General features: G+C 33.0%; 1 protein-coding gene across 1 annotated transcript; it reads left to right on the plus strand.

Moving 5' to 3' along the window:
- The first annotated feature begins 1433 nt into the window (after positions 1 to 1433).
- Positions 1434 to 20694, plus strand: LOC134688446 (uncharacterized). The gene is made up of 9 exons (XM_063549166.1): positions 1434 to 1523; positions 3807 to 4285; positions 5898 to 5945; positions 7123 to 7238; positions 12132 to 12395; positions 15974 to 16078; positions 16926 to 16961; positions 18404 to 18544; positions 19881 to 20694. Exons 2-9 carry the CDS (start codon positions 3823 to 3825, stop codon positions 20043 to 20045), a joined length of 1338 nt encoding a protein of 445 aa, XP_063405236.1. The 5' UTR covers positions 1434 to 1523; positions 3807 to 3822; the 3' UTR covers positions 20046 to 20694.
- The last annotated feature ends 6383 nt before the right edge of the window (positions 20695 to 27077 follow it).

The raw sequence follows: 27077 nt of genomic DNA on the forward strand, positions 1-27077 counted from the left end.
TTCCCTCAGTGAATTCTTGCGTCTTCCACTAATATATTTTCTAGGAAGCTTATGAGGCCCTGTCCCCTCAGTCATGATATATTGACTTTAAAATAATTTAGTAGTGTAATTGAGGTCAGTTAATTGAAAACAACTGATGGTAAGTCAATGATATTTTGTATGCAGTTTTTCTAGCATTGGCATATCTTATCTCTGCATTTTTTGTTTCTGTGTAGCTTTAACCAAAGGGCATTACTTTTAATATTTTCATAATAACAATTTAAGCATTGATATTTTTACATACAGCCAAGACATATGTTTGTGTCAACAGTTTATTTTATTTAGATGGGAGTATACATTTGATCTTTACAAGTTGTCTTATGTGAAGAGAGTAGAAAGATACAATAGGAACATCCAAACTCATAAGTAGAAAATACACATATAACACCATGGCTTTAAGCAAAAGACTTGGCAAACGAACGAGTGGAAACTCTCGAATATAGACAAAAATATATACTAGTTATTTATTCAGTAATTTTGAGAAATGAATCTTAATTATCAGGGAATTATAATCTCTGAAAAATCAGATATCCTTTCTAATCACAGATTATTAGTATTTAAGTTCTCTGTGAGGTATACACAAAATGTACAGCCAAAGCGATAACTGAGGAACAGCTTCTGAAATGTTAAAACACAGACTCTGCAGTGAATAACTACTGATAGTTCTCTATCAATATCCTTATGTTTGTATAATGATGAAAATTAAAACAAGCAAGATTTTGAAAGGTTTACAAAACATGATAATTTGGCTTAATTAAGAATCTGTTGTCCGTCCTCCTCGTTAAGTCTACCATCTGTTTTTCAGAGATATTCTCTTTATAATATAAATTAAACTACTAGTACTGAACCAATTTCAACCAAAGTTGGTGTGAATGATCTTTAGGGTAACTCAGTATTAAATTTGTGAATTTCATCCCTATTGACCAATCCATTTGGCGTGTATGACTTGACATATAACGTATGGATCAAGGCATATTCTTGGCTTCTATCTAAAAAAAAAGAACTTACATAGGACAAGGATTTGTATAGTAGATCTATTTGTTGATGCATATTGTTGGTTTTTTTTTTTGGCGTACCTGAAATTACAGTGTTAATATAATCTCCCACCCCAAGAAATATGCACTTCAAATGTATGTATTTGCCTATTAGTATTTGAAATTTTCCAATTTCATCAACTATGATACGGTTAGCTTTTTAGAAAAGCTATTATTTGTTTACTTTTTACTTTCAATATTGCCAATATCTTGATACATAGATAATTACTAATTGGTAATAACATAATATCTTGTATAGAGTGTTGTCTCAACACAATTGTTTTGGTTTATGTCGTTGCTATTATAAACAATAGTTATACATATATTGATTTTTCGTCATTTCTAGAAAATCTGCCACATACAAAATAGCTTTCTGAAATATGTGATCTGTATAAGATATCTAGGTCAATTGGAAGCAGTGGTTCAATGAATTATCATTTTACATCAAGGGCAAGTACACATACATTTATTTATATACATACATTTTATTTAAATACATGTATACATTTTATTCAAAAACTGCATATGTTTGTTTTGAATTTATCAATTGATTGATCATGTATTGTACAATGTCTATGTACGTTGGGACAACACTGTGGTGTATCATATCTATATATATATATATACAAAAGCCAGTTAGGCAAATCAGTCAGACATGGCTGTTTCGTATTATCATTTAAAAAGACATGGCAGGGCTGTCTTGGGGATGTGGTGGTTTTGATTGGGATGGACAGGAACTAATCTCATTTCCATTTATGACATTTTCATTTTGTAGATATTTCGCATATATTTTACCAACTCTTCTTTAAAAATATTATACCGGTGTCTGAATATAAATAAAATCTTATGTTAGTATAAAACAAGAATGTGTCCCCAGTACACGAATGCCCCACTCGCACTATCATTTTCCATGTTAAGTGGACCGTGACATTGGGGTAAAAACCCTTATTTGGCATTAAAATTAGAAATATAATATCATAGGTAACATGTGTACCAAGTTTGAAGTCGATTGGACTTCAACTTCATCAAAAACTACCTTGATCAAAAACTTTATCTGAAGCGGGACAGACGGACGGACGAAGAAAAGAACGGACGAACGGACGCACAGACCAGAAAACATAATGCCCCCACCTACGATATAAAAACATGCTAGAATTCAATGGTATACAAGCTGGTATAATGATATTTAAAGTGTTGCACACTAAAGAAATAACTGATTTCAAAGTTATTCAAAGTAATATCACAAGGAAGAAAAGCCACTTTTACATGTTTAATAAATCATATTGTTTTTATTTTAACAGTTGTTATGTATAATTTTTCAATTTGACATCTGTGTGCAGAACACATGGAACAGCATAGTGCATATATTTATACCCATACCTTCATAATTTGTTCATTATATAACCCGCGTTGATGAGAAGAGAAAATTACAATTTCATTATCTCAATAAGACAAGTCATACAACATGCATTTCAATTCATTTCAATGATTGCGTAGAACAGTAAACATGAATACCTGTATTGCAAATCTGTACACTTCAGATCAGTAAAAGTCTGCATGCCAATGGCTTTTACCTGTATGCGGCTGTACTAATCTTTACTAGAACAGTCTGAATTGGTGTAAAATTACTTGATATTATTCGACAATTTTATACGTAATATCTGGACCAAACTCAACCGTTATAGCATGAAACATGCTCGATCTTGTTTAAACCAATCAGACCTAATTTTTGCATCTATCTTGTAGTTCATCAGTTTTCATCTATTTTTTACAACAGCTATTTCCTCTGGCTAATTGATTTAAAATCAATCCAACAGAGTACGTTGAAACCAACGTTTCATAATAAACATGATAAACATCATGCAAGGATCATTAGAGAATGTTGAAAACTTTTCATTTTTATTAGTTATTGTAACGATGGTTTTACATGTATATCTGTTTGCTAATAATTCTCAATGTATATTTACTGTTTGCCTAAGTATGAACTATTCGAAATTATTAGTATTTTCTTAGCACAGGCAAAAATGACCGTAGCCGTATTTGGCACAACTTTTTGATGTTGAGGGTCCTTAATACTCTTCAACTTTATACTTCTTTCGCTTTCTTACTATTTTGATATGAGCGTCACTTGCGCCTCTTATACATACGAAACGCGCGTCTAACGTATCAAATTATACGTCTGGTACCTTTGATAACTATTTACACCACTGGGTCGATGCCACTGCCGTTAGACTTTCGTCATTGAGGGTATCACCATCCTAGTAGTCAGCACTTCGACGTTCACATGAAATCAAATATATGGTCATTTGTATAAATTTGTTGTTTGCTTAAGAATGAATTATTTGAAATACTTAGAATTGTCTTATCCAAGGCATAGATTACCTTAGCCGTATATGGCATAACATTTTGGAATTATTGGTCCTCAACGCTCATCAACGTTGTACTTGTTTGACTATGAGCGTCACTGTTGTGTCTTATGTAGACTGAACGCGCGTCTAGCATATCAAATTATAAGTCCGATACCTTTGATAACTATTATGTGTTGTTAAAATAACGCAATGTCTCTGTCTCTTCACTGAGATATTATCATGGCAGTAAACATTTGTTTTTGTCGTTTAATAAATAAACTCTAACTTTAATAAAGAGCCTTTTTCAAGATATGCATGATCAGATTAATTAGATAACTGAAAATACTTTATAGAATTGACAATAAAAAGACATCATCGTTTTTAGCGTAGACAACTATCAGATGGCTACAGTAACTGAGGAAGGAGAACAACGTTCAGTTGATAGAAAGGAGCTTCCTGATGGCAAGAAGTTCCACGTGTTTATATCCTACTGTGAAAGTGACAGATTGTGGGTCAGAACAGTTATACAACACTTACAAAATGATTATAACTTTAAATGTTTCGAACATTCAGCAGATTTTATTCCTGGAATGAAAATAACAGAAAATATAGAATATGCTATGTCCAACTCCGTGAAAACAATGTTTATTTTAACGGAGGAGTATAATAAGAGTTACTGGTGTCAATATGAAGTTGAATTCGCTATATTAAAGTTGTTGGCTGAAATGAAAGAAAATGTCATCATTCCAGTGTTAAAGGAAGAATGTGAGATACCAGGATATCTTAGGCCGTTTACCTACATAAATGGCACTGGAGATATGAACGTATGGCTTCCTAAGCTTGTATTAGCCATTGAAGCAGAAGGTATTGTATATTTATGATTGCTAAATATCCTTTAATACACAACGTGACTGTGTTTAAAATTATCGCGTGTTCACAAACATCATTTAAATTTGTTATTCCACTCGCACACATCTTTTACCGGGAATTGCTCTGTTTGATAAACTTGTAAGGCAGACCGACCAAGTTTAATACAATGTAGAAAACAATGTAGGAAACAATGTAGAAACATAGTTCTTAAACTGATGACATATGTAGCGCACACATAGAAGGAAAGCGAGAAGCACTTCAGAAGAAGATCACGTCCGACATGGTGCCCATGGTCGATTATATATAATTAGAAACAAGACAAATAGAAGTATTGGTTTTTAAGGTCAGACAAATACACGATATCATTCTGAGAATTTCGATATAGTAAAACCTTTGCCTCTTTTGGATCGACTCTTGTGACGAAAACTATAAAAAGGTTAGATATAGAACCAGCTTCATCACATATTGTTCGAAACCATGGATAATGACATAAATATATGTACGACAAAGGTATATGATCTCAGATTTCTATTTTGTTAAAACAGTATAATCTAAGCTCATGATTTTCAAATATTTTTAAGTCGATCATCACTGAAGAGACATGTTTTATCGAAATGCGCATCTGGTGCAGAGAAAAAAAAATGGTACCGTTCGTGTTAAAATGGCAATATGACTAAGACGTAGAACAGATTTTAAAAAAATGAATATAAAATTTGATGGAATATCTTTTAATTTAAAAATTGGCTAATGAGCTGACGATACTGCACATTTCTGAAGTCATGGAAAGAAACGATTTTGGATATTATTTAAATTGAAACGTGGGGCAAGGTTTAGGAGAAAACAAATTTAAAAAAACAAAAATTAAAATATAAATAGGACAAACAAACTTATTATAAGGCTTGATACCCTTAAAACGTTTGATCCCGCTGCAAATGTTTGCACCTGTCCTAAGTCAGGAATCTGATGTACAGTAGTTGTCGTTTGTTTATGTAATATATACGTGTTTCTCGTTTCTCGTTTTGTTTATATAGATTAGACCGTTGGTTTTCCCGTTTGAATGGTTTTACACTGGTAATTTTGGGGCCCTTTATAGCTTGTTGTTCGGTGTGAGCCAAGGCTCCGTGTTGAAGGCCATACTTTAACCTATAATGGTTTACTTTTTAAATTGTTATTTGGATGGAGAGTTGTCTCGTTGGCACTCACACCACAACTTCCTATATCTATTGGTATCTTTTTTAAGTATGACCGTCTAGAATGTTGAATATTGAATATGGTTAAGATGTTAATTAAAATATCAAAACTTGTGGAAAGATGGCAAAATAAAACAAAACAGTTCAGAGGATTCGGAGTGTATGAGAACGGCTATTATCGATAAAATGATAAAATTACTTAAAATCTCAAGAATGGCAGGTTACTGTTGGTATGTTTTTATGATCTACAATGGAAAATTTGAAAAATAGAAATGGGTAATATGGAATGTATGCATGTGAGATTGCGGGAGGAGTTTAATGTTTGTAACATCATTTAACAGAACATTATTTGTACGAGACGAGTAGTTGTAAATATTTTTCTTTGGTGTACTGAGTTCGTTATTTCTTCTTTTCAGGGGAACATTATAACCACGAATTGGCATTGAATCGGGTTAAAGATGCAGGTAAAAAAGTTTATATTCTCATCAAATGTTTTTTCTATCCGTAGAATTTTCGAAATGTTGACACCATTTTTCCGCTTGGAAGCATTTATTTTTTTCCTTATAAACAAATAACCTCCATCATGATAGGAAAAACAATATATAGTTAACACCGTTTTATTTGGACATACATACTTGATATGCAATCGCTACTAGAACTTTATCATATAGATTAAAAAAGTACATAGTTTGGCAGTCGAAAACATCTTTTTTGATCAACAGCTTCACCCCAAATGATTCAATGATAATTTGTAAATGTAATTCCGTCATCGAATTGTGGCGGTCATGAAATATAAACAAATCATGAATCGGAATTTAAATATTGCTTGAAAAACAAAATTCTAGTTTTAAGGCGAGCAATGCGATAACTTTCGTGTGAGGTGAACTCAAATTATAGATGCCTTTCAAACAAGTATAATTACAAAAATACCGAATTCTAACGAAAATTCAAAACGGAAAGTCCCTTAACAAAATCAAAAGCTGAAACATATCAAACGACCGCAAAACGACTGTTTTAGTCCTGACTTGGTACAGACATTTTCCAATATCGAAAACGGTAGATAAAAACCGGTAGAATAGCTAGCTTAACCTGCCATTTATCTGACAGTCAAAAACAATATGTTGACATCCATTTGTGAGCAAACACGTACAGATATAGTAGCTGAAAATGTAAAAACAATCGAATACAGCAGTCAACATTGTGCAATAATTTTAACTACTATAAAAACAAAAAACAAACATATTTCTCGTCATGATCAATGAACAATGCTTCTACACAAGAACGGCAAATGCTACCAAACGTGACTGTAATCAATCTCATTAATATAAATCAATCTGACAAAAGACTTGCCTTGTAGTCATAAATACTCCAAAATCAACACCAATCAAAATGCTGGTTTCATGTTTCGAGTATGATTTTTGTGCTCCGAGCACTGAGCAAAGTTTTCTGAATTCAATTATGGGCAAAATTATAAAAAGACAAAAAAGAAAAGCAACAGTACACAAAACATAAATTATAAATTAATGACTATATATGACGTGCATTGTACAATGGATAACGTATACAACATGCACAATGTGCATATTTTCTAAAATTTTGACAATCGTGTTTGCATAACAGTAAATGTTTATGTTATTACAGTGAACCGAAATCGAAACTTGGATCTTCTACATGAGGAAACAAGTCATATTAGTTGTAGAGGACCTGTATTTAGGTGGAAATATGTTCCAGAATCACTAAGTATACCACCAATGAAGGTAAACAAGTGTAAAATATTAAAAATACAGTCAGACACTCAATAAGAACATATGCTATATCTACTGCATGTTCTTTTATAAGTAGAAAGTGAATCGCGAGTAGAGATTGACAATGTTGATCCATCAGAGAAATAAAATAAGACAATTTAACAGAACCCGCATAAAAAGTCAACATTTTTTATAAATTAAATATTCCAGAGTTAATGCTTCATGTATTAGTTTTCTTGATTGACTGAATAAAAGAAAGTTTCCATTTATCATAGAAAATGATAGTGTGAGTGGGGCGTCCGTGAGCTATGGACACATTCTTGTTTGTACATAGATAAGACGATTACTTTTCTAGTTTAAAATGGTTAAAATAAGTCATTCAGTTCCCTGTTTTAGCTGACTATGCGGTATGGGCTTTGCTAATCTGCTTATTGTGACCTTATCGTTTTATTTCTTCTCTAGTGGAGAATTGTCTTATTGGTGATTAGACCACATCTTCTTTATCATATTCGTCTTTTTGTTGTCAAAGTTAAGGTTGCGATCAAACAACACCTTTTATATGATCGCATCCATTTTATAAATTTAACACAGTAATTTAAATCGAGGATACAGCTTTCTCTGGTTCGAAGATAAGTGCAGCCGGTAATTTGTGTATTATCAAACAGTTTGTGTACACTTGTATTATATTAAAGCAAAATTATAGTTTCACTAATCCTTTTTTGTGTTATAATAAGATTATGTTTTAAATGAAAAATTGAAGTCCAAATGAGATAATAAAATTGATAATGGAAAATGGAAATATGTCAAAGAGACAACAACCAGACCAAAAAGTAAAAACAACCGAAGCCTACCAAATATGAATAACGTAAAGAAATTCAATAGGAATATGATTTTTGGACAAAAATACTGTCATAAATTTTTTCTAAATTCTAGCTAGATTATAAAAATTTAACTTTAAAAGTATGTATTTAAAAAGCTAGCACTGTCTCCTGTGGATAAACTAATCCCAAATCAGGAGCCTGTAAATTCAGTGGTTGGCGTATGTTTAAGTGTTACATATTTGTTTTTCGTTCATTTTTTTTTTACATAAATGAGGCCGTTAGTTTTCTCGTTTGAATTGTTTTACATTGTCTTATCGGGGCCTTTTATAGCTGACTATGCGGTATGGGATTTGTTCATTGTTGAAGGCCGTACGGTGACCTCTAGTTGTTAATGTCTGTTTCATTTTGGTCTTTTCTAGATAGTTGTATCATTGGCAATCATACCACATCTTCTTTTTATATAATTGTGATTTTGGAATCTACTAGTATTTATAATATTACCACCGATAGCGTTACCGATTTATTTATATAAGGAGAAATGGAATAATAACCAATATTTCATCTTTATGCTAGACACATTTATGGGAAAATAAAGGCAACAACAGTATACCGTTGGTCAAAACGCATAAATCTCTAGAAACATCCGGGTTACAAACTAAAACCGAGGGAAACGCATTAAATATAAGAGGAGAACAACGACACAACATTAAAATGTAACACAGATAGAAACAAACTAAGCATTAGACGAAATCCGATGAGAATAACAAGTATAACAAATATAACATCAGAACTAAATACTAAAAGTAAGGTTACCGGTACACGATTTTAAAAGCTGAATTGGTTACGGTGTTGATTAAACAAGGTACGAAAAGAAATATCGATAGAATTTATCATTTTATAAAACAAAAACCATTCGTTGTAGGTATGTTTGAAACGACTATACTTCAAAATAGCCTACACACGTATCAAACATAATTGCTGGCTTGAAAGGAAACTCAGATAAAATTTAAATCTTTTAAGACACAACTAAACAGTCATATAGGTGAACACGTCAATATCGTAGAGAAGTGCTAACCCATAATATGGATGTGGAGTTTTCGAATCCAGACCGAAACGTTTAAAACTATTATATATCAATATAAAGAACCTTTGATAATTTTTTTTAAGTTTTCAGTTACATTCAAGAAATTATAAAAACAGCCAAGCTTGACTTGCATTGACAATGCCGGTCGTTCTCTATCCCTGCACTCACAATTACTCAGGGTAAGGCATCAATTGAGACAAATAAACTCCATATGCCGGTGCAGCTGGAATGTTCCAGCACAGAAATGAAAGTTGCCTTTAGGAAAATTAAAAACTCGCGTTTGTCATAAATTTGGGTATTTAACCTACCCTCAATAGTCAATCCGAGAAGGAGGTTTAAAGATGAAGCAGATTTATCTGTTTCGGTAGTATCTTTACTTTCCAGGTCAATTGGATATATTTAATGTAAGTGACCACTAAATCTATTATTATTAAGGGACAGTTCACCATCAATATACTGAAAGGTGAATTTTAAAAGACTGGGCTAATTTTTATTCTCCTTTCTTTACAAGCCCTTGGATAAATTTGGCTTCATAGGAATACAAAAACAAATCTGCAAGTAGGGGAGCGCAATTGGTACCTATTGGGATTCCAATAGTATGTTTATTGAATTATAAGGACTTATTTACTCATATCTACTAATTGTATCAAATATTATGAAACAGGAATAGTTTGCTATTTGACAGACCTGGCATATCATTCATGAAAACAAATCTACTTTTGATCGGTCGAATGTTTCACTACTCGAGATTCGATACTCAAATGATATTTATCTATCAAAGCCGTCCTGTTTAATTACTAGTTAACTTTGAATCATGTTATCTTTGTTTTGGAGCAGACCAGACAAAAGTTGACTGTTAAAAGAACAGGTCTGCGTTGGAAAAAAAACAGACCGTATCAATGACTGCTTTAAAAAGTAGACCTTGAAACATGTTGACTTGCATGTGTGGCAGGGTTTTGCAGGGTTAATTTCAGTATTGGACCTAATAAAGTTAAATTTTTGTGCAAATGATCAAGTCTCCTTTTTAATTAAAAATCTGTCCCAGAATCGGTCAGAGCATTCGTATATAATATGTCATGCTAACTTTCACCAGTCATAAAGTCTGGTCATCAAGTTAACTATATAATACTATAGTATTAATGTATGGACTTTTTCATATTGGCCCTGTAACATGCCCGAGGTGTTAATAATGGCCAAGGATGGTTGTAATGGCACTGAGGCAACGCCGAGGGCCATGCCAACTGTCCGAGGCCATTATTAATATCAAGGGCATGTTACAGGGCCAATATGAAAAAGTCCATATATAGATACTTTTATTAACCAACTTTAAAGGCATCTTCATTCAAGAACAGTCTTCGAGTCTCGGATCCAAAATTATACAGCTATCCACACACTACAACAGGACCAATACAGAAAAGCCCTTTTCATAACATTTCTATTTTAAAAATGGTTTTAATTCTTCGATTAAACAAAGAGTAAGAAACTTACCGTGAAGAAGATACAGGAATTTCATAGCTGAACTTCAACTGGTCTTTTCGCATTCAATTTCGCATGGAATTTTAGTCAACATTGTGACTGTCAGATGTAATTTCTGATTTCTCATCCAAGTACTTAATTTTATGCTATTAAATTTCATTTCATCTAGCAAATAAAAAGTAGCTGGGAAGAATAAATCAGACAGTTTAACTATTCTAAAGTCTGCATTCTGAGTATTGAACAACGGAAATGAAACAGTGATAATAATCGAAAGTCGTACTCGAAAAAGGTTGTGAAATATTTCCGTTTCAAGTCGTTACAAAACAATGTCAATGAACATCATTTAAACTTGTTTTTATGATATTAAGTTTAAATGATAGCAATATACGACGAACTTTTTTTCAAATTTTGCGGTCGTATAAAAAGAATAAAAAGATGTCATACTTATTTAAAGAAATAAAACGACATTTTGATTTAATCGATGTCCCGTTTCATCTGTTCATAATGCACGACTGTGATTTCGTAATGCACGGGTATACTTTCGTAATGCATGACTGAGATTTCGTAATGCATGACTGAGATCTCGTAATGACTGGCTGTAGCGATTTCTCCGTTCATAGTGACCAGATGTCGAAATTTTCCTTTTATAAAGCATGGGCATTTCTATATATCTATAATACTAAAATTACGAGGTCCAATTTGTCAGCCGTCATCACGTTAAAACGACGAATCACAGAATTCAACTTTATATATAACTAATATAGTACAAAGGTGTAGATTAAAAATTACACCACTCCAGGCCCTTTTGTTTTCCACGTAATTAATATTGCCAATAATTAAGAAGTTCCGGGTCGAGTCCGATACCGATACCAATAGTATATTCACCTGTTACCTATTACCTTATCTGTACGTTCCGCATCTGACAGGCGCACCACCAAACGGTGTATTCAGGATTAATATGCTATATACACGGGTCATAATCACAAGGTTGACACTACTAAATTGTCAAATTGTTACCTATTGTAGTATTTTAATCAGTAAGACTTTCTAAGATAACAATACGAATACTAAAAATCTGGACTAAAAATAAGGCGTATAGGTACAGTTTTCAATTTGTTAGTGGGCATGACGTAAAACAGCGAAACAAAGAATTCAACTTTATTTATAACTAATATAGGACAATGCTGTTGACTCCATTCCAGGACCTATTGTTTTCCAAATAATAAATATTACCAATAATTGATAAGTTTCAGTTCGACGGGTTCAAACAGAAAGATTTGAAAGCAGAGAAAACTGTGTATCTTATAATCGGCATGACTTTATCAGATGACAATACTAATACTAAAATAAGGCTTGCGCATAGTTATATACTTTAATTCAGTCACGGACCCGTGAGATCACGGGTGTGTTCTAGTATTGTAGTAAGTTTGTTAATAAAGATTCAGAGCACATATCTGTACCAGCATATGCTAGTGTGTAGTGTGTCCTAACTACTAGTAATATTTAGTATACATCTCTTCACAGGTTAGCTCTGAGCTATATAACGAAATTATCAAGAAAATTTCTTCCAAGCGTCTGGTATTAGGACGGCATTGCAGAAATATCTGGTGGCCAACGATATTGCTAGCCATAGTCATTGTCCTCCCGACATTAGGTGTTGCACTTGCATTTATTGGTATTTCAATCAACGAAAGTGATGATAATTTTATACAGTTGATTTCTATCCTGATGGTATTTCCTGTTGTAGTAGTGCTGTGGTTAGCTATGTGTGGCTGTTCAGAATATTGGGTAAGTATAATGAAAAGTGTAGTTAATCTAGAAAATGGAATGCAACACTAGCAAAAATATGCCATATATGAACACCGTGTGTCGAATGTTAAACTGTGGATTCATTATTATTCGTTAGATACTCGAAACCCGTTGGTGAAATATGCGGACGACATAAAATGCAATGCCAATTGTATGCCGACGCACTCAGACATATCAAGTGATTAAACCGGAAAGTGATTGGGACGATATATCCAACCGTTTGAAAGCGTGTTTGTCAGAGATAAGCGATTGAATGACTTCAAATATGCTGAAACTGAATCAGGACAAAACAGAGCTCATCGTCTTTGCTCCGAAACATCAAGTCAAACAGTTATCAAGGTATGAGCTACCCTTCGATGGCACTACTTTAAGTAATGCAAACTGTGTTAGAAGTGTTCCTTGGTAAGACCTTGAGTATGGAAAAGCAGGTTACATCCGTCTCAAAATCATGTGACCACCAGATTCGAACCATCGGAAACGACAGAGCTGGAGCTACATTGTGGAATGACCTACCAACTCATTTACGGAAAGAACAATCGCTTACTCGTTTTAAGAAAAGGTTTAAAGACACATATTTTTAGACTGGCGTACTATGATTTGTAAGACCTGTGATATTTAATTATTATTCTTACAGTTTAAATGATAGGGCATTTTTATTTTTATTTTATTATAATTTGTAATTTAAGTATAAAAGTTTTATTTAAGAGTCAGTTTGAATTATTTTTTCGCTGTGTTTTACTGGTTAAATTTCCACCTTAGATTTTCTCTGAGGTAAGTTAATATACCCTTTAATGCAAATTTTAATGATTTTACTTGTGTTTATACAGCAGGGAATGTAAATACTTAAATGTTCATCATTATTTTATTTTATTTTTGGTTGACTGTTATATTCTAATATTTATGTTTTTATGGTATTCATTGTACGCATTGTGATATATATATTTTCCTTCAATTTCATGTAAATCGCTTGGAGTAATATGTTTATCAGATAAAACTATATAATAGCTATGTAATAATAATAAATAATATAATTTTTTATGGATTTCGTGGTAACAGGTGAACCACGAAATTAAATGTACAATGAATAACAAATCTTCTATAGGATTATACGCAGGCTTCGGAAAAAACAACGAAATCAAATATCCACGTCGTGACGAACATGTAAGCTTTCCTTAATCCACCTTAATCCACGAAAAATTGATAACCACGAAAATAAATGAATCCACAGTACCATGTTTAATCCGGAAAGAAGAAATCATTTCTTGACCTACAGTTCAAGGTCATATAAGAAGTTAAAATAACAAAACTACTGAACATTCATAACGGAATATAGTTGTATCTATGAATGAATTTACCATGTCAAATGGCAAAATCAAATGATAAAACACATCAAACGAATGGAAAACAACTGTCATATTCCTGACTTACAAACGTTATGGTTATGTCTTACAATCTTCTGAGTTTTAACCTTCATACAAAATATCGTAAGTCTCCGATGAAAGATGTTGTTAGGAAGAAAAGACTGTTTGAGTACAAAAAAAAGGGAAAATAACATCTATAGCATTATTGGGACTAACTTGTTTTAACCATTTCATTATATATACCAATATTGAATTCGTAGTTATAATCGGTAAACAAAGCTTGCAAAGTAATCGTCTTAACATGGATTCAAATGTGTTTGAACTGATGTTTTCTTGTTAAGAACTCTTAATTCTCATCAGATTGATCATGTTTATGTTATGCTTCGATTTGTATATTTTGTTCGATTTTAATTCATTATACAATGAATTGTGATTTTAAAGGTAATGTTGCTGTATTTTAATTGCAAGTAAATGATAACAACATTATTATATATAAAGATAAAACTATATATTCAAAGACTGTATTAGTGTTGAATTGGCAACCTTTTATAATAAGTTTATGTAAGGATTGATAAGTTAACAACGATAGACAAAATCACCGTAAAATGAGGCTCATTTTAAGCTATGCCGTTTAAAGTTAATAGTGCAAAATTTCAAAATTTCAAAAGCGTTGTATTTATGAATGAATTCACCAAAGGTTTTCAATAATTTGTGGTGACGAAATCCTTGACATAATTAATGACCGGTAAAACATAGAACACTTTCATTAAAAAGCAAAACTTCACTTCAAACTAGTGCATGGCGAATGAGATCGATTATACACACATCATACGATAAGAGCAAAAGAACATTCCAGCCCAAAAATGCAAAATGAACAATAGGAAACTAAATGTTGTCCTTTCTGTCGTCATTTGTTTCAGTACAGATGTTCGTGTAGTTCTGGAATAACTAAATTTAGAAAAGGACAGTTAATGCTGTTTTCATTTGATTTATTTTAAGTATGTCCCTGGCAAGATTCATGGACGATTAAACGAATAAATATATTATCAAGATAACGATTGGTTTTGTTGAATTTATACAATATCAAACTCATCATAGATACTAGGATTAAATTTTGTATTTACGCCATACGCACGTTTCGTCTACGGAAGACTTATCAGTGAAGCTCGAATCCAAAAAAGTAAAAAAAAAAGGCCAAATAAAAACGAAATTGAAGAGCATTGAGGGCTAAAATTCCTAAAAGTTTTGCAAAATTCAGATTAAGTTATCTATTCCTGAGATGGACTTAAGGTGTGTCTTCATTGAGGTTGGTGATACATTATGAATCAGAACTTTACAGATACAACATTGTTCAAGTCTAAAAATTGGTGCCTGTATGAATACTTTAAAAAAGAATTGCCGTAACGAATAGTGATGTTGTGTTGAGGAAATTTACAGCTTTATTTATATCATTTTATTTCCAAGAGTCTTTTTTGCATATTAACCTTTTTCATTGTAGACAACATGGACAAGGCTTTACAAAATTCGCAGCCGATACTTCTCCAATAACATTTTTCAAACAACTGTCGTTAAATTCAAAAACGTCAACCGAAATGAAAGGATCAACACCACGTTATATGTCTATAACATCAAACATATTATTTTTGACTTAGAAATACATATGCTTCATTACAAAAGTTGAATTTATTTGTACAAGTTGATTGATAGATGTTTAAGAAACTAGTTAAACGCGATCAATAATTTGTTATCGAAATCTTTAATACTAGAGGTCAAGATCAAACAATATTTTATTTGGTGTAGTTTATTTAGCCAATACATAGAAGCGACCTTCAAAGGTTCATAAGAGGTCTTAAGGTCGAAATGATATGATTGTCTACAATATGACTCTCGATGAACGCACGAACCTGAATGTAGAAGAATTCATTATTTCATTCTTTAGAACATCTGTACGCGTGTTTTATGTACGTTATCGTTTTCTCAATTTGGTATATTTTACCCTTTTCTACTCATTTGAGAATTGTTTTACTGACTTATATTGAATATAAATGATACAAAATTCAATGCTCTATGGTTTGCCTTCGAGAAAACTCATGTTATGTTCGAAAAAATAAATGCTCATATTTGTGTTATTTTATTGTGATATTTAGCAAGTAGCATTTCATATACTATACATTTTTTTTCTTAATTTCAAAATAGGGACAACGTGAGATGAGACACACTTTTCAAGAAGTTAACAGAAAACTTATACCAAACAAGGTCATGGTCACTTATAAAAGACAACGATTGACTGCTAATTTTACAGTATCCTTTGCTGAGCAATAAATTAAATATTGATAAAAGTATGAACCACATTATTTCAGGGTATTTCGATTAGATAGAAGATATATTTGAGATATTACTTGTGCTGTTATTTTATATTCCGTTTTTAAATGTAAAAACATGAAAATAGTACCTTGACGTCACGTCAAAATGATTATGACAAAATAATTTCTAGATCTATGAGATGATGGACAAAAACATGTGAGCTTATCACAGTTAATATGCATCTTTATAAATGTGCACCAAAATTTCTTTTACGAAAGTAGCTGTGCATAGAGGTAGAGAGAGTTTATTGCTCACGAACACTTTTAACACCGCTTCATATGATATATGCCTGTCTAAGTCAGATGTGCATGGAGGTAGAGAAAGTTTATTGCTCACGAAGACGTTAAACACCGCTTCATATGATATATGTCTGACTAAAGTCAGCTGTTTGTAATTCAGTGGTTGCCGTTGTTTGCTGTCAGTCTAAGTTGTTTTCTTTTTTTGTTTTATCATATATCAGACTGGTTTTTTTTGTCGTCTGAATGTTTTAAAATTTGTCATTTTGTTCATTGCTGAAGACCATTGGGAGATCTAACTTTGCTTCAATCCACTTTATTTAAACGCTGTCGGATAGTTCTCATTGGCAATTTTACCCATTTCCATGTTTTTTTAAGATGTCAATATTCAAGTTCGTTTGAGGTTTTTTTAAAACATTTTTCATTGTTTTCCATTGCTATTAAACCAGGTATACAAAAATAGTTTAATGCAAAATTCAGTTAAACATGTTAAACATGTTTAAACAATAATTAACATATGATATACATTTTCTTTAACTTGATATCAGATTTGTTTTCTTTTCTTTGACATGACAACATGTGTAGTAAGTAATAATTATATGTAATAACTCGAATTTATTGATATATTCATAAATACGTAATTTGTACTAAATATAAATTAGCTTTTTCTAGAACTGATCAACTTAAGCTTTAGCATCACAAATATATTTGCGTTTAATTTATTTCTACGATGAACATGTTTTAATGGGGAAAAAAGGAGAAAGTCCAGAAATAGTGTTATACCCAACCTACGCTCATTATTCTACTCGGTCTGTATGTCCGTCATTAAGTCTGTTCATCCGTCTCTCCTGCTTAATGGTTAATGTTTTTGTCACTGAAGTGTTTAATGAAGTTGATGTCCAACTTGAAACTATAGTACACATATTCTCTATATGATTTTTCAAAATTTGAATTTCGAACATTTGTCCACCAGGAACTGCTTCAAAACACACATCTTATGGGATCTCAATGTCTCCTATTGCAATTCTAGTTTGTATTATTTTACATACTGGAAAGATCTCATTTTTTTAATTGGAGAACCATTTTTATCGATAAAGATTGGTCAGTACTTCAAAAATAAAGGTACATCTCATGTTACGTTGTGAGTTTCGTAGTTGACAAAAATAGTTTCGTAGTGGACAAAAAATTGTTGTAGTTGACATTAACACTACTCTTTGTTATAAAAACATATTGAAACCTACTTGAAACTAACCCTTGTTATTTGTTTTGCAAGAATATAATTGAAAAAAAGAGTAAAACACGACTGTATGTTAGTGATAGTGTCCACTACGAAATGGTGTTTTTTTTCAAAACTTGTTTCGTAGTTGACCGCTTGTAGTGGTCATATTCACACGTTTTATTTTTTTTCCCTATAATTTCTATATTGCAATAGTAATAAAAATTATTCTTTTCATCAAAACACATGCTAACGTTGTACACCGATACAATGACTTTGTTGAAAATTGTCATTCCATCTAAAAAGTAAAATCACAAAAAAACTGAACTTAGAGGAAAATGAATTTGGAAAGTCCATAATCACATGACAAAATCAAATAACAAAACACATGAAAAATGAATGGACAAGAACTGTCATATTCCTGACTTGGTACTTAAAGTATTTCAATTTGCAGAAATGGTTGTTGTTCAGCGTTTGTTTTTGTGGTTCATAAGTGTTTCTCGTTTTTCTTTGTTTATATAGATTAAACCGTTTAGGTTCCTGTTTGACTTGTTTTACACCAGTCATATTTGGTCCCTTAAAGCGTGCGGTTCGGTGTGAGCTAAGGCTCCGTGTTGAAGGCCATACCTTTACTTTGATTGTTTACCATTTTCACATTATGACTTGGATGCAAAATTGTCTCATTGTCGCTCATACCACATCTTATATTTAAAGAAAGTGAATTGGTTGGTCTTTAATGGCTGTTCAATTTATAATTGCTGTTCATCCCTGAACATAAATATACCATATTGTCTTATTCTTATACTGCAGAATCACATGGCATCAGAACTTCACAACACGAGAATCCGCGAGAATCTTACCCGTGATATGGTAGTTCTTCCAATGAATGACGATGATGACGAGGCTCTATTAGTTGGTACAAATGAGGATTCTGTAACATGTGATGAACAGGTATAGATATACATCGTAATTATTATATCTACAATGTGACTGCATGCTTACTGCAGGAATTTATCACCCTTAAATGCTGATAAATATAGTTTGTGTGCACTAAACTGTATTATAAACCTCGGTAACGCTGAAGAAAAAAAGGCGTGACTCGACGAACGAAAGCTATCTTTTAGAGCTTAATTGATCGAGTTTTTAACGAACTTTATATAGTGTTTGTAAATTATACATTTTGATATATACATAATGTTCACCATTATTATTGACTTTTGTTATCTATATTATGCAAATATGTTTTTATTTGATCTATTGGAGGCAGATAATCGTTTAAATTTGTACGACGTTAAACGTTTTTATTGCCCTGTCAAAGATAACATATTGTCATTATGTTTTCCGGTATTTGCGTTCGTCTATTTATTTTGTTCGTCTGTCAATTTGACCTGAAACTTAGTATACACATAAAGATAAAAGAGGGACGAAAGACACCAAAGGGACAGTCAAACTCGTAAATCTAAAACAAACTGACAACGTCATGGCTAAAAATGAAAAAGACAAACAGAAAAACAATAGTACACATGACACAACATAGAAAACTAAAGAATAAACAACACGAACCCCACCAAAAACTAGGGGTGATCTCAGGTGCTCCGGAAGGGTAAGCAGATCCTGCTCCACATGCGGCACCCGTCGTGTTGCTTATGTGATTACAAATCCGGTAAATAGTCTAAGATGATATGGTTACTATGATTGCCAATGAGATAAATCTCCGAAAGAGCATGTTACAAATATAGGTCACCAAACAGCCTTCAACAACGAACATTGAACAAACACATAATTGTTTATTTAGATATATGAGCATGCTAATTTGTATTCAAAATTACTCTTATGAACCTTTTTCACAGAACATGTGACACTGAGAAATCTAAAAATGTTTTTATAATGTCCCTTTGGTAACTTTAACAATGTTTTGTATGACATAATCCTGCATGGTCGCTTTAACGCCACAATATTAAAATCATAGAAAAACATAACTGATTTTTTACAAATACTGAACTCATATCAACATGATCAAGGAAATGACACGTCGATTGTGTTTAAAAGAGCAAAAGTGAGAAATTGTATTTCCAACATGTGACTGAATATGTGTTTGCCATACACCTTTCACAGTGTTTGTACTTATAGACACAACAAGACGGTTGCCACATATGGAGCAAGATCTGGTTACCCTCACGGAACATCTTACATTTTCTTTCTTAGTTAAGCTCGTTTTGCTCTTTCTATAGTTTTCGTATTTTATATACTATTGTTATTTTTACGTTTTATCGTGTTCTTGTTGCAGGAGACAATAACTAATAGCCTATTGGACTTATCTAGTGCCTACCTTATGGATTATATGAATGAAAAACTAGAACATGCTGGGGACAATAACAGACATGCAACAAAAGCAATATGTATTTGTCAATTTGCTGAGTCACAGGAAATTTTGAAAAATGTCGATGTGTGATGTCGGAGAACTAGAAACAGCATTTTTTTTAAAATGAAATGTTCAAAGCAAATCAAAATAATGATTATAACAATATTTAATTTATATGATTATTATATTCGTAAAATTTGTATACTTCTACTTCAGTTATCAAAGTTACCAGGATTAAAATTAAGTACGATAGACGCGCGTTTCGTCTACATAAGACTCATCAGAGACGCTCATGTCAAAATATTTTTAAAGCCAAACAAGTACGAAGTTGAAGAGCATTGATTTATGTTTTATATTTTATGTGTGTACATATATAGATAAATGTAATATACCTTTTTTATAGTCTCTCATAACTCTTTTTAGATAGGTTCTTGTTTTATATGTGAAATTGTTATATTATATAAATGTTTTTATAAAAGGTGTTTCGTCTACATAAGACTCGTCAGAGGCGCTTATGTCAAAATATTTTCAAAGCCAAACAAGTACGAAGTTGAAGAGCATTGATTTATGTTTTATATTTTATGTGTGTACATATATAGATAAATGTAAAATACCATTTTTATAGTCTCTCATAACTCTTTTTAAAGTGGTTCTTGTTTTATATGTGAAATTGTGATATGATATTATATAAATGTTTTTACAAGAGGTGACAGAGACTCAAATAAAAAATAGTCTTGTCTTGATTTGTCTATATACCTGTCATGGTAATTTTGACTTGATCAGCAAGTCGTGAGGATAACTATATTGTTTTATATTTGATAAAGGGTCATGAGGAGAACTATATTGTTTTATATTTGATAAAAGGGTCATTGATTTGATTAATCACACACCTCGGTTGATTATTGTATGTATCCAATCGGAATAGATAACTGTTCAAAATTTGAAATCTGAAATTTACTGAGCGTTCGAACCTGTTTTAAAATAGTAAAGGGGAATATTGATTGCAATGTTATGATTGAATATGGTATGAAATTTCACGAGAGAAGAGTGTTTTTATAAAAAATGTATTTAATTTTCAGAAATATTTGAGGAATAAAAAAAAATAGAAAAGAGGTTTGAAGAAGTAACAATGCCATTATAATTGGTGTTCGTTCTGACAATTAAAAACTCAAAAAGAAAACAAAAGAGTAAACAAGACAAACCCTGCCACAAACCGTGGTTAATCGCTGGTTCTCTGAAAGGATGAGCAAATCCTGATCCACATGAAGCACTCGTTGCTAGTGAAAGTACAAACTAGGTGATAAGTTTAAATGAGTTGTTTACTTTCTTGTAGGACACGAGTGGGGGATTGTGGTTACGACAATTAGATTATATACCCGTCGTCATCTGTCATACAGATCAATATTTCATAACGGTTAACAGGGGCGGATCCAGCTATTTTAATAAGGGGGGTCCTAACTCCGGACAAAGGGGGAGTCCAATTACATGTCCCAATTCAAATGCATTGATCGTCCAAAAAAACCGAAACCCCCCTCTGGATCCGCGCCTGGTTAACCAACTCGCTGTGGCATCCTCAACGTTTTCGATTAGTCCTTTCTTGGAAGTGTTTGTCCTCTCGCCTAGTGTACTCCCTTGTTTTGTATATATTGTGAATAGTTATAATAGTTGTTGGTCTTATCTCTGTATTGATTTCGCATGTATAATGATATAAACTCAGAACGCACACCACACTATAAAAAGGCCCCGAAATAGCTTAATGTAAAACAATGTGAAAAATAAAACCGGCATCTGATTTATATATAAAACATTAAACAGAAAAACAAATATCATATTATGTTAAGTAACAAACTACTATAAAACGTGTGCAACCAAACTTCTGAATCAAATTCAAGAATTCAGTAAAGGCTTCCGCGGTCCGGCAGTTGATAAAAGCGATATAACATAGTGGCTGCACGACCCTACGCCGCGTGGTACGGTCACCCTTACGGCAGTCCGAAAGTAATATGTGGTCAAGAAATCTTCGACTTATGAAATACATGTTACGTTCTAGATGCAGAAAAGGACATAGCGAACGAGTTGGAATATAGAATATAAACACCGTAAGATTAAGCTAAATGGAACGTAATCGTTCAAAATAGAAAACTTTCAATAGGAAAAGAAGAACCGTCCCTTTTGTCCAACAATTCAGTGTGAGAGGATTTTGTGTGAAACAGAAATATCTTCAGGACTATTTTTTTTACGTCTTCATACACTTTTTGAGTAACTAAACAAAATACATGGAAATATTAATGACATGCTAGCTGATTTTTCACATTTAATCCTGTACACAGCCGGTTACTGTTCACAATAAAGAACTCATTACTGCACCATGAACGCTATATACGCCCGTCACCCTTTTGACTCGCCTTAGGCTCTAAGCAGTAACATGAGCAACTAAATGTGTGAGTATTTTTAAATATTAGCAGCCAGATAAATTTAAATCCATCAAAGCCCGTCATCGAAATTTAGTAGATATTGATCAGATTCTCTCTTTATCAGAAACTATTGTACATACGATGAATTTTCACATTAGGCACCAACCATTTGAATTTCGGGGGTGAGGGGGGGGGGGGGGGGGGGGCTATGGATTTTTTGGGAAAAAAAGTTTGTTTCCAGTTTTGGGAGAAAAAAAAATATTTTGTTTTTGACGCTGAGAAAAAAAATTGTTTGTTTCACCCTCAGTTGCCACTATATGTAACGCTAAAATTGAAACAGAAAATTGTTTTCGACTTGTCGCCAAAAAAATAGTTTGATTTTCGTTGAAGGCGAAAAAAAAAGTTTGTTCAGAAAAAAATTCCATTAACCAGCATCGATAAACAACAAATTGCTGAAAGTAGAAGAAATATACAAAGAAACCAGTGAAAAAGTTCTTGGCTATAAAAGACAAATACATCAAGAATGGATTACACCTTGAACATGGAAATTGATTGATGAAAGATAAGAAATAAACAACAAACTCTGTCAGACTTATTCAGAAAGAATAAAAGATGGGAGGAGGGAATACTCAGAATGCAATAAGAAAGTGAAGAAAGCAACACAAAGTGACAAAAAAAAGTATACAGAAGACCTTGCAAAAGAAGCAGAAAATGCTGCATCCAATCAGAGAATTTGACAGGTTTACCAAGTTGTAAAACAGCTATGCAACAAGAAAACTAATAAGAGCATGCCAATTAAAGACAAACAAAACAACACATTATCATCCGAAAAAGAACAAAAGGAAAGATGGAAAGAACATTTTCAAGAAATTCTCAATAGATAAGAACCACAAAATACAGTTAGCATCGATATCACAGAAACAACATTAGAATTAGATATAGATCTTTATGCGCCAACCAAACTAGAAATCCAGAGATCACTAAAAAGTTTAAGGAATAGAAAGGCACCAGGCATTGAGCAATCAAATGCTGAACTCTTTAAAGCTGATGCTAAGCAAACATCAGATATCCTTTACTCAGTTTTTAAAGAAATTAGGGAGAACAACATCATACCAGACAACTTGTCCGAAGGTGACATCAAAAGGATACCAAAGAAAGGTGATCTTACTAATTGCAATAACTGGAGAGGTATCACTCTTCTCTCTATTCCTAGTAAAGTATTTTACAAAATCCTAATTTCAAGAATTAAAACAGCTATAGACAGAACACTACGACAAGAACAGGCAGGTTTTAGACAAGGACGAAGCTGTATAGAACACATATTTGTCCTCAGAAACATCTTCGAACAATGTGCAGAATGGCAAAGAAAAATAATCATCAACTTTGTAGATTTTGAAAAGGCTTTTGACAGCTTACACAGACAGGGATTATGGACCATCTTAAAAAGCTATGGAATTCCTGAAAAAAAAAATTCAACTCATCAAAGCCTTCTACGACAACTTTAAATGCACTGTAGACTCTGACCCAGACACTAGTTTCTTTGGTAAAATCTGGAGTGAGGCAAGGATGTATGATGTCATCTCTCTTGTTTATCATTGCAGTCGACTGGGTGATGAAATCAACAATGTCAAATACCAACAACGGAATAAGGTGGACAATTACTTCAAACCAGAGGATATAGACTATGCAGATGATCTAGCATTAGTATCCCATACTGAAAATCAAATGAAAGAAAAAACGGAGAGATTAGAACAGAATGCCAGAATGATTGGTTTGAAAATCAACTCTAAGAAAACACAAATAATGACAGTTAACATGCTTAATAAACCAGACAAATGGTAAATGGAGAACAACTGGAATTGGTACAGTCCTTCACTTACCTAGGTAGTGTTGTAACATCAGAAGGTGGAGCTGAACAAGACATCAAAACTAGAATTGGCAAGGCAAGATCAGCCTTTCACAGACTAAGAAACATCTGGAAAACACCAACAATCAGAAAAAAGACCAAACTGAAAATCTATAACAGCTGTGTAACATCAGTTTTACTTTGTGGAGCTGAATGCTGGAGAATGACCGAAAAAGACATTAACAGGTTATCCAGCTTTCATAACACCTGCCTACGTAGAATCATGAAGATATACTGGCCAAACAAAATAACAAACGAAGATCTTCATAAGAAAACAAAAAGGCAAGATATTGAAACCACTCTGCTACAGAAAAGATGAAGATAGCTTGGTCATGTCCTAAGAAAACCACAAGCAGATATGACCAAAGTTGCATTAAGATGGACACCAGAGGGAAAAAGGAAGAGAGGACGACCAAAATAACATGGCGTAGAACAATAGAAACAGAGATGAAAGAATGAGGTTACACCTGGGGAACTATTGAGAAAAAAGCAGAACACAGAGAGGAGTGGCGGCAACTTGTCCTTGCCCTATGTGCCAAAAGGCATAACAAGGACTAAGTAAGTAAGTAACACACAGCTAATTTTTTTACACGTGATATATGAATATCTGAACTGCATTTTTAGCCTGGTCGTTTGTACTTATAGACACAACAAGACGGTTGCCACATATAAAGCAGGATCTGGTTACTCTCACGGAACATCTTACATCACCCCCATTTTTGTGGGGCTCGTTTTGCTAAGTCAATAGTTTTCTATAATGTATTTCATATACTATTGTTTGTTTAATATATTATCCCGTTGTTATTGCAGGAGACGGTAACCAATTACCTACTGGACTTATTTAGTGCCTACCTCCTGGACTATATGAACGAAAAGTTAGAACATACAGGTGACAATAATAGACATACAACAAAAGCAAAATATATTTGTCCGTTTACTGAGTCACTGGAAAATTTAAAACAAATGCCGATGTGTGAGGTTTGAGAACTATTAACATGAGGGTTTTTTTCATGAAATGTTCAAGGCGTATGATTATTGTTTTATTTAACATATATCTGTCATCGGTGTTGTGACTTAAACAGCCAGTCGTGAGGTTAACTATATTGTCTTATATTTGATAAAGGGTCATTCATTTGATTTATCACACAACTTTATTGATATGGTATGTATCCACTCGGAATAGATAGCTGTTCAAAATTTGAAATCTGAGATTAACTAAGCGTTGGAACATTTTTCAAATGTCACAGGGAAATACTGATTGTAATGTAATGAATGGATATTTCGCGAAATTTCACGAGAGAAGTTCCTCAAACGTGTGATTCATAAAAAAAAGTATTATTTCACTGTCAGAAATATATAAGTAAATAAAAATAAAATAGAGAAGACGGGTTTTAAACATTAATGATGCCATTATAATTGATGGTCGTCCTGTAAAAACTTAAAGGAAAACTAAAGACAGGGCAAGACAAACCCAACCGAAAACCGAAATATATACGCTACTGTAACAGATAATGCCGGCGTTACATATCAGCGTATAGCCAGGCGTAGTAAAAAGTCATGTACGCTGCTAATACGCTAGTAATTTTGGATGCATTCAATCTGTCAATCATATCTGTATCGTGTGCACAACGAGCTTTAAGCGTGTTTTTGGCGGTCAAGTTGCGTATGTTGGCTTATGCCTGGCGTTTGTCTAACGTAGATGGAATGCACGCTACGAATGAAAAAAGTTTCTTAAACGTATTTGAGACGCGTCCCGGTCGTATCTGGGACGATAATCCGTGCTTTCGGCGTGTCTGGGACGTTTTATTACGGTGTTTGTTACGAACATACCCGCATACGTTTTAGTTAAAGGTCGGACGATCTTGAAGCGTATACAAAGTTCCCTAAACGTGTCTCAAATTTATCTGTAGTGTTTTATACGCGCTTGTAGCGTATGCTTTGTGTGCGTGTAGCGTACAGGTATACGCAAGACAAACGCTTGAGCTGGATAAATACTTTTAAGCTAGCTGCATAAAAATTTCCTGGAGTTAAAGAGTTCACCAAGCGTATATCTTTGCATTTCGACGTACTTCAAACTTATGCCGAGCGTTCTTCTGACGTGCAGCTAACGTATACCGACTTTGTAAATTTTCTTTGTACTTTAGGTGCACGCCGGACTATACGCCAAGGTGTGACACCGGCATAAGTTTGAGTCACATTTAGAACACGTTGTACACGCCTCAAGATCGTTAGACTCTTACTGGGACGTACATGTATGCGGAACGTGTTTGTAACAAACTACCCATAATTACACGTCCAAGACACACAGAAAGCACGGATAGTCGTCCCAGATATGATTGTGATGCGTCTCAAATACGTTAAAGGAAAGTTTTTACTTCGTTTCAACTACATAAGACAAATACCAGCCATACCATAAAATGGTTCAGAAAATCCCCAAATTGAAATATTTGTTTTATTGTTTTAGTAAAAGTTTCATTGAGGAAGCTGACAAACAAGACAAGCACCTTTGAGGGAAAGAAAAATATTTCCAAATAAAGTACCATATATAAACACAGAGCTCAAAAGTGCAATTTATAAGATAAAAATGTTGTATGATTAATTTTAAAAAAATCAGTGGTACATGTAGTAAGAACTTGGAGACATATAGGCGTCAACGCAACTACATGTATGTTACAAAACTAAAAAAAATCTTAAATTTTGGAAGCTTTAAGATCAGATTTTGGATTACAGTCAACATTTTATAAAAAGTGATCGAAGATATGAATTAGTCTTAGACCAAAATAAATACATTGCAGCTATCCT

The sequence above is a fragment of the Mytilus trossulus genome, chromosome 10 (assembly GCF_036588685.1).
Source record: "Mytilus trossulus isolate FHL-02 chromosome 10, PNRI_Mtr1.1.1.hap1, whole genome shotgun sequence".
NCBI lineage: Eukaryota > Metazoa > Mollusca > Bivalvia > Mytilida > Mytilidae > Mytilus > Mytilus trossulus.

Excerpts from the sequence above, each read along its gene's own strand:
- LOC134688446 (XM_063549166.1), top strand. The coding sequence starts at position 3,823 with ATGGCTACAGTAACTGAGGAAGGAGAACAACGTTCAGTTGATAGAAAG. Across the intron at positions 5,946-7,122 it reads GAATCGGGTTAAAGATGCAG|TGAACCGAAATCGAAACTTG; the intron begins GTAAAAAAGTTT and ends ATGTTATTACAG. Across the intron at positions 12,396-15,973 it reads GTGGCTGTTCAGAATATTGG|GGACAACGTGAGATGAGACA; the intron begins GTAAGTATAATG and ends ATTTCAAAATAG.